Below are 17,060 nucleotides of genomic sequence, written 5' to 3'. Positions count from 1 at the left end.
ATCCAGCCACCTCAACCCCCATGACACCAGCTGCCCTTCCCCCCAACTTTTTAAAGTTTTATTTTATTTATGATATTTTTTCCATAGCAAGAGAGACAGAGGAATCAAGATAGGGGGACAGAAGCAGCACACTCAGAGAGTCTCAGCAGTGTTATCTACCCCATGGTCAGCCAACCCTGGGTCATGGGCACATGCGTGCCTGGCATAGTCAAGGAGGTTTCTAGATATGAACTAGGAACCTTTCCATGTGGGTCAGCCTTGCAAAGCATCACATTTTATTTCTATGCTACCATTTGACCCCTCTAAGGAAAAAAATAAATTAAGCCTAATTTGTTTTATTGACAAATCTTAAAGAAGCTGTATCCTTTTATTATTTGGCACAAAGCTCTTACTGGTCCTTATTTTGTGTTATTTGAGTAAGCCACTTCCCTACATGTCATTAAAATGGGAAGACATCAAAGAAAACCCAAGGCAAGTTGTCATAAATGCTATACTAAGTCTGTAGTAGGTTGGATATGTAGGAGTTCATAGTAAGTTAATCAGTTCCACTCCGTTGACTGCAATATCTAAGTATTTCCTTCAGTAAGGAACTAGGAGAGCAAGTAGAAAGAATCCCAGACTTCTGAAAGAAATGAGAACATCAATGCTGAATGGCCAAAGAGAAGACAGTATACAGGGAAGCTCTGGGTTATACAGTGGGACCAGCCAGGAACATCATGCCCAATGCCAGTTTAAGATCCATGCCTGGGACCAGCAGTTGGCATAATGGCCATGTCGCTGGACTCCCATGTAGTTAACTGTAGTTTGAGTCCCGGGCCCAGTGGCTTAAACTCATGCTGGGCACGTGTGCATGTGTGCCCAAGATCCCGAGAAGAGAATGAAGGAGAAGGGATTGTGGCGTGGCCATCCCCCCAGGGGGAGATCACTCACTTTCTGTCTCTCTCTCTCTCACTGTCTTTCTGGTGAGTGCATGTGCCCTACAAAAAAAAAAAAAAAGATCCATGCCAAGAAAGTGTGAATTTACTCAAGATTTTGAATAGTCTCATTAATGAGTTATGACAAAGCTTAAGCAAACTGGGACCAGCAGTTAGCGTAATGGCTAAGTCGCTGGACTCTCATGTAGTCGACCGCGGTTCAAGTCCCAGACCGGTGGCTTAAACTAACGCCGGGCACCTGTGCGTGCGTGCCCAAGATCCTGAGAGGAGAATGGAGGAAAAGGGATTGCGGTGTGGCCGCGGGTGATTTCTTGCTTTCTACCTCTCTGTCTCTCTCTGTCTGTCTGGCGAGTGCACGCGTCCTATAGCGAAAAACCTCTCCAAAAAAGAAAGAAAGAAAGAAAAAAGCTTAAGCAAACTAAATTTCACAGCAATAGAACAGAGGAGAAAATAAGGTTGATGTACAGACAAGGGTTAGAAGGGAGCCACAGGGGCCAGCAGGTGGTGGGGTGGTTGAAGCGCTGGCCTTCCATGTGACCAACTGCAATCTGAATCCTGGACCTGGAGGCTCAAAACTCAGGCTGGGTATGTATGCATGTGTGCCAAAATCCTGAGAGGAGAGTGGAGAAGAAGGGATTAAGGCATGGCCATTCCCACTGAGGGGTAATTTATCATTTTCTGTGTCTCTGTCTCTCTCTGTCTCTCCAGCAAGCACATGTGCCTGAAAGCAAAAAAACTTTCTCAAGAAAAGAAGGGAGCCTTATAAATATCAGAGAGTGATCTGAACTCTGAGGCAGAGATAGGGAATTTCCTTTAACCCTGAGTCTCAGGGACCCAAATCTTGGGGGACCTAATGTGTGACAGGCATTTTGCTAATTTCTGGGATAGAAAAGTGAATAAACAGAGTCTATTTTTTTGGAGAGGTTTTGCCTTAGGGCATGTGCACTTGCAAAGGAGAGAGAGAGGGTTGGAGAAAGTAATAGGGAAAGTGAGAAATCACCCCCTGGGAGAATGACCACGCTGCAATCTCTTCTCCTCCATTCTCCTGGGATCTTGGGCACACATGCTCTAGTGCCCAGTGTGATTTTCAAACCACCAGGTCTGGGACTTGAACCGTAGTTGGCCATGTGGAAGTCCAGCAATGTAACCACTATGCCATCTGCTGATCCCAACAGTCTATTTTTAAAGAGCATGATAATCCATGTAGAGACAGATCCATAAACAAAAGGAATCTGCACAATGGACTTACTGTGCTAGAGGGCATTGAGAGGACAATATTATTATTATTGAGTCATGAAATCTGCTCAGTGGGTCGTGACCAGTGCTTTCTTTCTCAATGAAAAAATATGGAATGAGTCAGAATAGAACAGAATAAAACAATTACAGTAGACAATATCAGCCCTTGTGCAGGACAAAGGTAAAGATTGTTTTGTGAATCCATCTGTCTGTGTACTTGGTTAGGGTGTCAAATATATTTCATACTGTAGGTCACGCATCCATTGCTCTAATTCAGAATCCTTCCTATTCATATTTTTAAGTCTTTATTTCTCTTGGATGAGCATTTCTTTTAAATCTTCACTTGATGTTTCTGAGACTTCCCTCACTGGATATCTGACTTTCTTGAGTCTACCCTTAGGTTCGTGGGCAGAAAAGGGATAATTTGTTCCTTCGAGGTTAAGAGAGATGAGGAATGATGTCCAGAGGAAAAGTGAATTGACTTTTTAAAAATCCTAGTTTGGACTTGAGAAATTGCCCTGGCAGTTAGATTGAAAACTGGGTGAGGGAGGGTCAGCTAGATCCCAGGCCCCCAGCACACTGTGCAGAGTGGAATATAATACGTAGCAAGGGCTCCACACACACATGCTGGCAGAGGTGTTCAGGAGGCACTTGCACCTCTCTGGCTAACGGTTCTCAGGGAGCCATGTGCAGCCAGAAGGAAGCCTTCCAAGATCCCTGGGAGTCTTTGGGAAGTGACAGTGGGAAAACTTGTGAAAGTAGAGGGGACAGTGTGATAGGGTATGGGCATGGGAAATGGAAATCTGACAATAACCCGCAAGAGAAAAGTCGGTGCAGATGGAAGCACTTGATTACGGTGCTCAGAGAAGTTTCCTGGAGGGAGAGATGCCATGTGGCTGAAGCAAGAGTGGGTGGGGGAAGAGGATAGCAGGGCTAGGCAATAGCTGGAAGAAATTGGAAATAAGATGTATGCAGAATGAAGATAATAAGAGAAGGGGCTACACAGTGGGACAGCAGTAAAATGTGACACTCTATGAGGCAATCCTGCATGGGAAGGTTCCAGGATTAAGTCTGCAGACCTCGATGAGTACACTGGGCCTGTGCATGCCCACGATCCAGGGCTGGCTGAATTCTGTGGATGGACTGCAGCATCCAGACCCTGTTGGGAGTGCTGTCTCTCACTTTATCTCTCTTTATTTCTCATACTCATAAAATGAAAATAAACTTAAAAAATTACTAAGAGTATTTATTTATTTATTTTTAAAGTTTATTTACTGAGAGAGAGACAAGCACCCTCAACAGGGTCTCACACCATGATCTTCTCCATATCCTTCCCAACCAGCCAGGATCACTGGCCCACATGTATGTTCCCAGTGTGTTTAGTTTAACCCAGTAACCAAACCCTGGTCTTCCACGTGTGTTCCAGGAGAATAGGTGTTGAGCTACTGTTGCACCACCTTGACTTGGTCTGGAAGAAGGGTATTTACTTATAGGGGAAAAAAGTTGACAGTAAAATTAAGACTGTGAAAAATAAGAGTCTTCAAAAATTTCTTGGAAGAGGCCCATTATGAAAAAACTGCATGGATATCAAAGTTTCTTTGTACCAGAGTAAGCTCGTACTTTAATTTTATTTTTCCATAATTTTTTGAAGTATCCTTGTATCGTTACTGGGAAGACTGGTCAGAGGGCTATACCAGTTTTCTAGGTCTGCCCTGACAAAATACCATAAACAGGGTTGCTTATAACAATAGGAGATTATTCTTTCACAGAGATAGCTAAGGTTACCTTACCTTAGGATTTGGAACCTAGAAGTTTGAAATCCAAGTGTCCATAGGGCCATCCTCTCTGCTGGCCTTCGAAGAGCCTGCTCCATGCCTTTCTCCCAGCTTCTGGTGTTGCTAGCAATCCTCCACATTCCTTGGCTTGTAGCTACATTGCTCTGCCCCTTTTGTCACATGGCGTTCCCCCCATGTGACTTCTGTGTCTGTGTCCTGCTTCCTTGCATATTGAATTAGTGCCCATTCTAATCCAGTTTGACCTCATTTTAACTTGATTATATATGAATGCTGTAGTTCCAAATAAGGTCACACTTACAGCTACTAGTGGTTAGGATTTCAACACACGTTTTTTGGGAACATAGTTCAGCCCACAACAGGCACTCGGAATGATCCTGCCGTCCTGTCTTACTACTAACACAAGCACATTTCAGCGGTCTGCTCTGTTTCACATAAGAACCCTGACCGACAGAACGTTAAGATTTTTTTAGGGTAGGAAAGGAAGCAAGATAAGAGGTAGTGTCCAGAATAATGGATATATTCTGTTGTGGGTGAGAATTAGGCTACTGATGGATTTCAAAGAGACCACTCCAAGCTGCCTGAATCTGGATTCAAGCAATGTTTGAGCTGTCTGTCTGCAAAAATTCTCACCAAAGATGAAGGGATCGGCATCCTCTTCTCAAACCCCTTGGGCGTCCATGATCTCAATTGACCTTATGCATAATGGAAGAGCGATCACTCTCCAGCATATTGCATTATATCATTACAAAGGCTGAACAGAGCAATTAAAAAACTAAATGCAGTTTTATGACCATCTGGGTATTGTTACCATCTTCATAATCATTATATTTAGTGCAAGAGATGTATTAATTAGTGGCATGAGAAGCAGAAGACAAAAAAGTGTATTGCCTGTGGAGCTTGTGGTCAGCACCATATGAATTTTAGCTTAGCTTCAGAAATACTGATAATTTGGAGGAAAAGTTTTCTACAGCTGTAATAAAGAACTAGTTTAAAAAGTACTATTATTAATTGCCTTCCTCTTACCTCCAGTCAATTGGTGAGCCCTTCTCAGCATGTATAATCCATCAAAGAAAGACAGTGCTGGACAGGGTTGTGTTCCTTTGAAAAGCTAGAAAACATTGTGGAATAGGATCTAAAACTCATGGAGAAAATAGTACAGGAGAGATGGTGAAATAGGAGGTACATTCCAATTTCACAAGTAGATTATTTCTTTTCCTGTAAGTGAGGAAGTCAGAAAAACAAAGAATGTTTGGGCTGGAAGATACCCTACTGATCTAAAAGAGGTTCAGAGAGGTTATCCCAGGTCCCCTTAAAAAAATTCTTGTTTCATTTGTTTATCTTTTATGTAAGGTGATTGGCCTTAGATACCTTTTTAAAAAAATAATTATGTATTTATTTACTTATATAATTTTATCCACTGTCATTATTTTATTTATTTATTCATTTATTTTTAAATTTGACCAGAGACAGAAAGAGAAGTGAGAAAGAGAGCTGCCAGGTCTGGGACTTGAACAGCAGTTGGCCATGTGAGAGTCCAGCACTTATCCACCATGTCCCCTGCTCTGGTGGCCTTAGATATCTTTACACTTAGAAATTACTGAAGATTTTGAGATTGACACAAAACTGTGATCTGAGGGCTATTCTTAGTCTTAGAATCTCATTCTCTCTTATAGAAGCCTGTCCATGTGACTAAGTGGAGTTAGAACAGTCTTCAGTCTCTTTTTAATTTTTTAAAAATGATTTATTTATTTATTTATATATTTTTATTTGTTATTATTATTTATTTATTTTAAAAAATTTGAGCAGTGAGAGAGAGAAAGAGGAAGTGAGAAAGCAAGCCACCAGGTCTGGGACTTGAACCGTGGTCAGCCATGTGGGAGTCCAGCTCCTTAACCACCGTACCACCTAAGAGTCCCCAGTTTTCAGTCTTAAAAAGAAAACAAAACAAAACAAAACAAAACAAAACAAAACAAAACACAAAAACAGTGGATCTTGCCAAAGTTACGTCTCTTGAAGTGGCGGGCCATCTCAGCGTTGGCATTGTATTGGCTAGGATTCTATACTTGTAGAAAGAAGTGACTGTGGTGCTCATTAACCCTGGTGTTTCTCTGCTGCAGGGTTAAACATCTTTCTGTTGTGGTTGATCTTCTTGGGAGTGATGCAAGAGCCCTTTATTCCCCTCTTGATCCCACCTTGAAGTCTTAGCATGAACTGCAAAGTAGCTTCTTTCTGAATACTGAAATCAGATAAGAGAGTGGCTTTCAAAGTTTTGACTGTGACCACAATGACCAATGCATTTCACACTACGATTCAGCATGTGCATTTCTATCTACATATGTTTGTCTGTATTCCCAAAGATATATTGCTTTGTTCAATGAAATGTCAACAAAAAGATGTCCATTCTTGGGATCAGCTGATGGTGTAATGGTTATGTCGCCGGACTTCCACATGGCTGACTGTGGTTTGAATCCCAGACCCAGAGGCTTGAAACTCACATTGGGCACATGTGTATGCATACCCAAGATCCCAAGAGGAGAGAATGGAGGAAAAGGGATTGAAGTGTGGCCATCCCCCGGTGGGGGAGGGAATTTCCCGATTTGTTTCTCTGTCTCTCTCTGTCTTTCTGGTGAGCACATGTGTCCATAGCAAAAAACCCCTCAAAAACCAACAAAACCTGTTCTTACTATGTGTGATGCATTTTTTTAGAGGTTTTTGCAATAGGGGGCATGCGCTCGCCAGACAGACAGAGAGAGACAGAGAGACAGAAAGCAAGAAATCACCCCCTGGGGGGATGGCCACGCCACAATCCCTTCTCCTCCATTCTCCTCTTGGGATCTTGGGAACGCACGCACACGGGCCCAGCATGAGTTTTAAGGCACTGGGTCCGGGATTTGAACTGTGGTCAACTACATGGGAGTCCAGTGACATAGCCATTACGCTAAGTGCTGGTCCCCTATGTGATGCATTTTTAAGAACTTGCCAGAGGGCAGATGTGTTTGCTAGAAACAGAAAGACAGAACGAGAAAGAGGAGAAGGAAAAAGCACCCTTCAATGGTGCATGGTCTCACCACAATCCTTTTTCCTCCATTTCTTTTTTTTTTTTTTGAGAGGTTTTTCACTATAGGGCGTGTGCGCTCGCCAGACAGACAGAGACAGAGAGATAGAAAGCGAGAAATCATTCCCCAGAGGGGATGGCCATGCCGCAATCCCTTCTCCTCCATTCTCCTCTTGGGATCTTGGGCACACACGCACACGCGCCCGGCGTGGGTTTTAAGTCACCGGGTCCGGGACACGAACCGCAGTCGACTACATGGGAGTCCAGCGACATAGCCATTACGCTAACTGCTGGTTCCCTTCCTCCATTTCTTCATCCTGTGAGAATTTTGGGCATGGATGCAAAGATACCTGGCATGTTTTTCAAGTCAGTGGGATCAGGTTTCAAACCCCACAGTCAGCCCTGTATGATCCTCCTCTCTTAACCTCTAGGCTATGGGACTGCTTCTGGTGTGATGCAGTCTGATGCTTAATGTTCTGTCATTGGAGACACAGCTGGTCATGACCCAGCCAGCAGATTGAGAAATACTGTGATAAGATATACCCAATTTTAGTTGTTTAACATTCAGATTAGTGTCTGTGAATTAGAAAAGATGTTTTCCTAGTTTACGTGTGTGTGTGTGTGTGTGTGTGTGTGTGTGTGTGTGTAGTGTTTTTAGACAGGGTCTCATTGTGTTGTACCTCCTGAATAGCTGGGACTATAAGCAAGAGTCACTGTGGCTGGCTTCTTTTGTTTTTCTTTTTGTTTGATAACTGGGAATCAAACCCAGGCTTTCTATGTTGCCCCAGCCTGCTGAGTGCATGTGCTAATGTGGCTGGCTGCTTGCTTGCTTTCTTGCTTTCTTTCTTCTTCCTTTCCTTTCCTTTCCTTTCCTTTCCTTTCCTTTCCTTTCCTTTCCTTTTTCTTTCCTTTTTCTTTCCTTCCTTCCTTCCTTCCTTCCTTCCTTCCTTTCTTTCTTTCTTTCTTTCTTTCTTTCTTTCTTTCTTTCTTTCTTTCTTTCTTTCTTTCTTTCTTTCTTTCGGTGCATGCCCAGTGTGTATGGCGAGACCTTGGGACATGCATTTGGGACCTTCCTGCACAGCCTCAGCATTGTGGAGCGTTGTGCCACCACAGCTGGTCACACTTTGTTGTTTTAGATATTGGTCTTGATATTTTCTATAGTGTCAGAAGTCTAGCCTAGACAGTTACAATCTTCCCCTTGAAAACCATTTAAAAAGTCTGCACCTGGGCCCAGGTTGTCTGAAATTGAGCTCTGTCCTAGCTCATATCATGATACTCAGGTTAGTTAACATCCCCACATCTTGTATAGCTCTGAAACTTCTGAGGCCTATCAGATGCTTTATACTCTCAATATATGTCCATTGTATCAGAAATAATGTATCGATCTGGTCTCTTCTAGGTGTCTTATAGAGCTCAACACACCGGGATCTTGAAGATTGCCACTCCGATGTTGGCCGTTTGGGTTCTTGCCTTTTTAGTGAATGGGCCAATGATTCTAGTTTCACAGTCTTGGCCTAAAGGGGTTAACAAATGCCAGCCTGGATTTTTATTAATATGGTACATACCGCTCATCACTTCGTTCTTTGAATTTTTGATCCCAGTCATCTTGGTCGCTTATTTCAACATGCATATTTACTGGAGCATATGGAAGCGAAGTAAGCTCAATAGATGCCAAAGCTCTCCTGGACTTGCTTCTGTCTCTTCCAGCGACTGTGGACACTCATGCCGATGTGGACTATTTCCAAGGACATCTCTTCCTGCACCAAAGGAAAGAGCTACATCCCTTCATTCAGAAAGACAGGGAAGGAAGAACAGTCTCTTGCTTTCCTTAAGAATGCAGCTAAATAACAATGTAATTGCTTCCAAAATGGGTTCCCTGACCCATTCAGATTCCATAGCTCTTCACCAAAGAGAACATCTGGAACTGTTCAGAGCCAGGAAATTAGCCAAGTCACTAGCTATTCTTTTAAGTGTTTTTGCCATTTGCTGGGCCCCACATTCTCTGTTCACAATTGTTCTTTCAACTTACGAACCAGAGAACCGTCCTGAATCACACTGGTATGAAGTTGCATTTTGGCTTCAGTGGTTCAACTCCTTTGTCAATCCTTTTTTATATCCATTGTGTCACAAGAGTTTTCAGAAGGCTATCTCGAAAATATTTTGTATAAAAAAGCAACCCATACCATCACACCATCGGTCAATATCCTCTTAGAGATAATTTCCTTAGTTCCGTAAATTTTTGTCCTAATCTCATCTAGATAAATTTGATCTGGTTTTCATCTTGCCCTTTCCACTGTACAGGAAAAGTCCATGGAAACCTAAAAACATTTGAGCATGGAAAAGTCAGTGGAAAATTAGGCCAATAATAAATAAAACAATATAGTAATAACAGTATAATAATTAATGGACAATAATGTTCCTGTAAACTCATAGCCACAAAAGTACTACATATTTCCTTAGTCATCGCCTCTTTCTCATTTTTAGATCTTGATACAGCATTGATTATGAAAGAACAGAGTTTTTGTTTGGTTTCTGTGTTCAGTGCTTGCTCCAGTTTTAAGTGAATTTTTTTTTTTTAATTTAAAAATTTTACCCAGTTTGAAAATAGCTCCCTAAAGAATGCAAGAGGAAAAAAAAAAGAGCTGTTTTTACATGGTTTGGGTGATTCTGTTATGATCAGTGGGCAGGTGAGTTGGAAAAATGGGAGCATGCTCAGGCCAGCTCGTGTGTATTTATATCCCTGGACTCAGGAAGGAAGGCAGTAAGGCGTGGCAGTGGGAAGAGCTGGAGATGGCAGCTCTCCATGGTCTTCACTGGTGATCTGGGAGGCCTGGGAGATCACAGGGTTAGAGGACGAGGGACAGGCAATGGTCACCAGTGGTTGAAAGGACTGCCGGTCCTACTCCTTCCTGCCCTCTTCCAAGTTCTTTATCAACTAAAATTCCCGTTTTGTGAGAAACTATGGGAAAGAGAGGAGCTGAGAGATGGTGAGAAGATAATGTGATTAACCTAGATATGCCTGGTAAAACATTCACAGAACTAGTGGATGTTGATACTTGTTAATAAAATGTTCAGTGTCTCTAACTAAGTTGTAAAATATTTTACATTGTAATACTTGGTTATCCCTTTATTATGTATATGTTATATGAGGGGCCTTCATAGTCTTGGATAGGTTATACAAGGAAGGTCTTAAAAAATGAATGATAAATGCATATTATAAAAAAACTATGCATTGAATTTTAATTTTTTGCATCAAAATAAATTCATATTTTAATTCCACTTTCCAAGAACTTTTGGGTGTCCTCTCATACTTTGATGATAATTTGCATTTTATTTTTTCACTGTTCTTTTTTTCTAGTGCTTTCTGTCTGCTTTTGCCATAAAATGTCATTTTTCTCAGTCAATTTCATCTCTTTTATAAGGAGGGTTTTTCTTTTTTTTAAGAGATTGTTGCTATAGGGTGTGTGCACTCACTGGGGAGACAGAGAGGGACAGAGACAGAAAGCAAGGAATCACCCCCTGGGGGAATGTCCACACTACAATACCTTCTCCTTCATTCTCCTCTGGATTTTGGACATGCATGCTCATGTGCCTAGTGTGAGTTTTATAAGCTACTGAGTCTGGATTTGAACTGTGGTCAACCATGTGGGAATCCAGCAATGTAACCATTATGCCATTTGCTGATCCCTCTTATAAGGTTTTTTTTTTTTTTTTTTTTTTTGGGGGGTTTCCGCAAAATCCTATTTTTTGTGGGGAGGGAGAGGTTTTCGCAATAGGGCGCGTGCACTTGCCAGACAGACAGAGAGAGACATAGAGAGAGAAAGCGAGAAATCACCCCCCAGGGGGGATAGTCACGCCGCAATCCCTTCTCCTCCATTCTCCTCTCGGGATCTTGGGCATGCACGCACACGCGCCCGGCGTGAGTTCTAAGCCACGGGGTCCGGGACGCGAACTGCGGTCGACTACGTGGGAATCCAGCGACAGCCATTACGCTAACTGCTGGTTCCCCTCTTAAAGGTTTTATCAGTGTTTCTTTGATAAGTTCTCAGAGTTCTTATACAGTTAAGACATCTTATGGATGTTTCTGGTCTATATAATGAATTGCATTTGTTGATGTGATTTAGAAACTGGAAAGTTTAGCAGTAAAATTGGGATTTTTTTTAGCTTATTTTCTGAAAAATTACAAGATTCAGTAATCTTGGGCAGCCTACATTCCATCAAGAAAAGTTGCTGGACCTGAGGAGTGGACAGGGGGATCTTTTCCAGTCCTCCGCCGTTCCAGGTTGCCTCGTTTAGTCACTTTCATTTTCCTGTCTGTTCCCATCAGAATTGCAACCCCTGCTGTATATGGAAAAGGAAAAAGTGATTCATGAAACTGCTTTAGTGAGCACCCCAGAAAGTGCAAACATCGCCTTTTCTGCTGGAAATGTTATGTGCTGTAAGTCCATCAGTTAGGATTCCTATGGTTACAAGGGACAGGAACACAATTTGAAACGCATGGGCAAAAGGGAAATATTGGCTCCTATGATTAAAATGCATAGAGGGTAGAAGTTGACCCCAGGGATGGCTGACACTGGGGACTCACAGCTTCATTTTCTCAGACTGGCACCTACACAGAGCTGGGGTGAAGAAACTTCACATTCTTCTGAATCAGATAGGGAAATGGTCTCTCTTAGTAACAATGAGAGAAAAAAAAAATTCCTAGAAAGGATCAGTTGATTGCTCCCCTGGTATCCTGTGTTTATCTCTGGACCGACCCCTCTAGGGGAAGACGGTTGCTGGCATTGCCCACCTTGTTGTCGGTTCCCCCTTTAGACTAGATTCTGTGGCAGGAAGGTGGGATTCGCCCTTTCACAGCACGTGAGCAACTGAGGCAGAAACTATTCCCTCAAATGAGGAGGTATATGGTTACCGCAAGAGGGTAGAAATAATATCTAGTTCAAGTGGAGCTGTTAGGAAGATCAGATTATAGTTCTCATACATTCTGCAGGACCGCCCCAATGGCCACGATCCTCTACCCTTTGCTGCATACCCCCCACTTTGTAGTTCATCCCAAGAATGATTTCTTTGGCTAACAGACTGGCACCAATGGGCAGTGAAAGAGACACCTCACTAGTTCTAAGCCTAGGTCTCAAGAGGCCTGTCCACACGTATTTCTCGGAAGTTTGCCTGCTTCCACTCGCCATACCCCTGTATGCATGCCCCAAATCCTAAGGGATGGAGAAATGGAGGAAAAGGCATCACGTCTTGGCTGCGCCGCATCAGCGTGATTTCTCCCTGTCTATCTTTTTCTTGCTGGCAAGTCAATGCACCTTCTGGTAATTTGAAGAGAAAAGAAAAAATGAAAAGAAAAGAAAGGAAAAAAGATCCTACAGGAAATGTTTGCGGAAGCTGTTGAAAGTTGTTTCTGACATTCACTCTTACTTAAAATTTCCAATAGTCAAGATAAGGCTGTAAAAGATAGGCTTTGTCCTCCAGAGAAAGGCGGTTATCTGTTTCTTCTTAGAAACCGAAGGCAAGGCTAATTGCACCGTTCCTCTGGCCTTTCCCGTTCCCTTGCGCCAATCCAAGGCACCTGGGTCATGCCCTTCGAAGTGGGGTGGGCACTAGTCAAGTCATTTTCTAATTCTGTCTTTCCTGGCCTCCCAGTTCCAGGATCCAGCTGGTTGAAGGACAGTTTAGATTTTGGGTTTTGTTTCTCTGGCTTCACAGGATGATCTGGAGTCCCGAAGGTCATGCCCTTCTGCCCTGTCCTCTCGACTGAGGAACGCGGCTGCTGCTCGGAGACAGTATCCCTCCACCAGGCTCATACATGTCAGGGGTGCTGGGGCACGAGGTATGCAGAGTCCTGGCCTTTCAGGAGTTGGACATCATCTGGCATGGACCCAGCAGGCAGACAGGCCCGCATGTGCCCTGCCGTGCAGTGACACAGCTTGATGAATTGTTTCTTTCACAGTGATGCGTGTAGTTTTTTGGGCGGCAGCGCCCCGGCCGCAGTGCTGCTGCAGGGCAGCCTTGCTTGGCCCGCGTCTTCTCAGGCCACCCAGTCCTTCTGCCGAGGCTGTGTAGCTGTTCCGGACACATTATGGACAAAGGCACTGGCCAGAGAAGTCTCCAGTAGGACGTCACCGAGAGCCGTAACCATGCAGAAACCTCTGCATGGCGGGTACTCTGGTCACATAAGGGGAATGGACTCATTCCTTAGAGCCGCTGTGTGGAACAGCTACAGCTGGGGTTATGGTTCCACAGGCCAGGAAACTGGAGAATGGGGGTGTAGATGACTTGCCTCGAGCAGCCTCGGCTGCAGGTAATAATGAAGCCCGAACTTGAACTCGAGGCTGGATCTAGAGTCCAGGTGCTTACACTCTCATCCCGCACTACTTCTCAACACTCAGGAGTCTCTGTTTGCACCCTCTTCCACGGAGAGAACTGGCAAGCCACAGCTTCCAGAATGAGGGTAATGGGAAGTGGACTAAACAAAAACCTGAGTCAAATCAAAATAAAATAAATGCAAACCAACGAAGCCTAAACCGAAGGATGTCCCCCACATCTGCAGTCTCTACGTTCTCCACCAGATGGCAGTAGTTCCACACGGTTTGTCTGCCTTTTATTTCTGAGCAGACACTCAAGAGGTAAGTGCGTTTGTTTTGTGTTACAATTTAAAGAAATCTGATAACACCTCTCTCACTTTTCAGTATTTTATATTGAATTAAATTCAGAGAAATCAGTTAAGGCTACATAAACTCTCTTAAAAAATAGAACGATGACTTCTCTTCTCCCGCATTCTAGAAGGTCAGGCTGCTAGAGGTGCTCATGTAAGGGCATTTGTGTGCACACATGCCGCCATGCACATCCACTCCCATGTCTAACCCACACACCCATGCACGTGCATGAGGGGACTTCCAAAACTTCATGGAAAAAATGGAATGGGGAGTACAATTTTATTTTGGGAAAATATTTTGAAATCCACGCACAGTTTTTTTCATTATGCAAGTTTTCTACAAACTTTTTGAAGAACCCACGTACATATGTCCACACCTACTTCCACACACGCAACCACTGTCCACACACAGCCACCAGCCCACACATGTCCACCCACCCACCTACACACAAGTACAAACACACATAACATGTGCCCACATTAATGCGCCCACTCCCACATCCACACACATTCAGCCCCCTAACACACACACGGTCTTCAGAAAGTTTGTGGAAACTGTGTATTATGATAAAACTATGCATGGAGTCAAAAATAATTTTGGAGGACCAGCAGTTAGTGTAATGGCTATGTCGCCGAACTCCCATGTGGTCTACTGCAGTTCGAGTCCCAGCCCTGATGGCTTGAACTCACGCAGGGCGCGTGTCTATGCGTGCCCAAGATCCCAAGAGGAGAATGGAAGAGAACGGATTGCAGCGTGGTCATCCCCCCCTGGTGGTATGTCTTGCTTTCTGTCTCTCTGTCTCTTTCTGGTGAGCACATGCACCCTATAGCAAAAAAAGAAAAAAAAACTCTGCAAAAAATAAAAAAAATAATTTTTGCACCAAAATTAACTAAAACTAAATTAAAAATTAATTCCATTAAAAAATTGTCAGAGGGTGAATGTGTTCATGAGAGAGTGAGAGATCAATCACCTCCAAATGGACACAGCCAATGCTGCAATCCCCTTTTTTCTGCTTTTCTTTTCTGTCAAGATTTTTGGCCACACATACACATGTGCCTTTCAAATGTTTTTTTTTTTCAAGCTACTGGAGCTGAGACTTGAACTATGGTCAGCCAAGTGGGATCTTGCTCCCAATGCACAGTGCTCAATTACTACTGTGTGAAACTGGCCCTTCCCATGAACTTTTAAAAAATGTTTTTTTGTTATAGGGCACATGTGCTCGCTAGAAAGAGACAGAGAGAGGAAAAGTGAGAAATCACCTCCCAGGGGGAGAATGTCCACACTGCAATCCCTTCTCTTCCATTCACCTCTTGGGATTTTGACCACACACACACATGTGCCTGGCATGTTTTTCAAGCCGTCAGTACTGTTGGCTATGTGGGATTGAATCAGGCAGTTGACCACGTGGGGTGCAGCTGCCTTAATCACCCCATCACCTGCTGACCTCTTCCACGAACTTTTTCAAGTCCTCTTGCACACCCGTACACACACACACACACATCCTTACACACATATACACACACTCACATCCATATTGCACTCCAAACACACATTTCAAGAAGAGAAACGCTTTCTTAATGAATCCCCTAACAACCCCTGAGACTTCAAGGAGAGTATAAAAGTTCTGTACCTATCTCATTAGTGTCCTCTGTTAATCTTTCCTTGATAACATTATTACAAATTATTGGCTTAAAAAATGACCTGAAATGTCTTTAAAAGTTTTTCTTTCCTAAAATTTTCTGAAAAACAGTAATTCTTATCTTGCACATGCAGAAATTTATGTCCATCTTTTCTACACAGTTACTTATCTACATTTCTCTTATATCTGCTCTGATATCCACATTTCCCAGTAATTCCTCAAAGTGGGTTCCTGCTCACTGGAAACGCCATATGCTAAAGTATACAAGGTATACTAAGCTTTAACATTCAGAAACAGCTGTAAACTCATCTTCTAACTTCAAATATCTTCCTAAGAACAGAATTTTCAACGGCTTCTCTGTTGGACGAAGTGCCATCTGCTGGCTATATTTGGTATTGCACGTTGGTTCAGTTAATGCCCAGCAGCAGAGCTGCCTTTGTAATGATATGATGAGGGTGTACAAAGTGAAATTATTTTTAATCAGAAAAAAATGTATAATTGCATGTGCAGTGGGATTAGCTACAATTTAAATCTTTGTCTTTAGCCATGGAGTTGATGTCTTCAGTCACCAAAGGAGTCATATTTGGGCTATTTTTGCTTTTCTGTAAGTTGTACCAAAACATTCATGTAAATCCTTTCCTTTGCACTATTCGTTCAAATATAGAAATTTGCTACCTACTCCAGCCCTAAACAGATCTTTAAAACTGTGTATATCATTTAAAATCAGGGCATTCATTACTTCCAATCTTGTTGCTGTTATAAGAAAATGTCTTCAATATTATAATGGATGTTATGAAGAAAAAAATAATTGCCCCATGGTTAGTATTTCAGGAATAAATTTATTCATACTAGAAGTATTATCGATGATTCACAAGGTAAACCTACTTCTCAAAATCTCAATTGTTGTTTAAAAAATCTCAATGGCCGGAGATGGTAGTACAGGAATTCTACCATGGGACGTGGTCCCCGAGCCACAGGAAGGCCCTGCGATCTGAGGTCTCATGCTCTGCACGCGTGTGCTGCACTCCTCACTGGCTGAGGCTGGGGGTGGACAGTGGGGTGAAGACCCGTTGAGGATGCTGTCTCTCTTTTCCTTTCAGAATGAATAAGTAACTAAACTTTTAAAAAATCCTTAGAAAGTTAAATGTTGGCAACTGCAATAGGCTTTTTAAATATATATAAAATTTTGACTAAGGAAAGGCTCAGATACTGTTAATGCAGATAAAACCTTTATTCCATCTCTATCCACATTTCATCCATTAGAGTCCTGCGAGGTTTTGCTCTGCAACTTGAGAAAGAGAAAGAAGTTTATTTTGGGAAATAAAATCTGGGAAGAAAAGTTGAGAAGAAAGAGGAAGAAAACGTGAGGAGCAGATAATCTATATTTATCCTCCTGGCTTATACTTGAGCTCCTCTGGACAGAGAGAGGAAGACCAGAAGTTATGGAACTATTTTACATGAGGACTCCTAACTAGGCAAGGCTGAGCCACAGAGAGATTCTGTGATTCTCCTAATGTGACAGAGCTGCCGGGTAACCAGATGTCACAGTGTGACATGGAACCCAGAAAGAAATTATTCTCTTCCATTCTCCAAAGAACTCAGCATTTTCTTTTTTTTTCTTTTTTTTTTAATTCCAATTTATTTATTTGCATTCATTCACTGTACATCATTATAACATACAAAATGAGATTTACCATCCAGAATACACTGTATATTGTCTCAATCAAGCACATCAAC

At 42.7% G+C, this 17,060-nt stretch overlaps 1 protein-coding gene across 2 annotated transcripts in view; it reads left to right on the top strand.

Moving 5' to 3' along the window:
* The window catches only part of HRH4 (histamine receptor H4), a 54,789-nt gene extending 44,544 nt beyond the window's left edge, over window positions 1-10,245 (top strand). For both annotated transcript variants that reach the window (XM_027766359.1, XM_006163670.3), the window contains exon 3: window positions 8,422-10,245. In XM_027766359.1, coding sequence (XP_027622160.1) covers window positions 8,422-9,234 — 813 coding nt within the window. In that variant the 3' untranslated portion in view covers window positions 9,235-10,245. The remainder of the gene's footprint in view (window positions 1-8,421) is intronic.
* Window positions 10,246-17,060: the final 6,815 nt, after the last annotated feature.

The sequence above is a fragment of the Tupaia chinensis genome, unplaced genomic scaffold, assembly GCF_000334495.1.
Source record: "Tupaia chinensis unplaced genomic scaffold, TupChi_1.0 Scaffold142717_1, whole genome shotgun sequence".
Classification (NCBI taxonomy): Eukaryota; Metazoa; Chordata; class Mammalia; order Scandentia; family Tupaiidae; genus Tupaia; species Tupaia belangeri.
The sequence above is the reverse complement of the archived record's forward strand: the minus strand, read 5'-3'. Positions and strand labels throughout refer to the sequence as shown.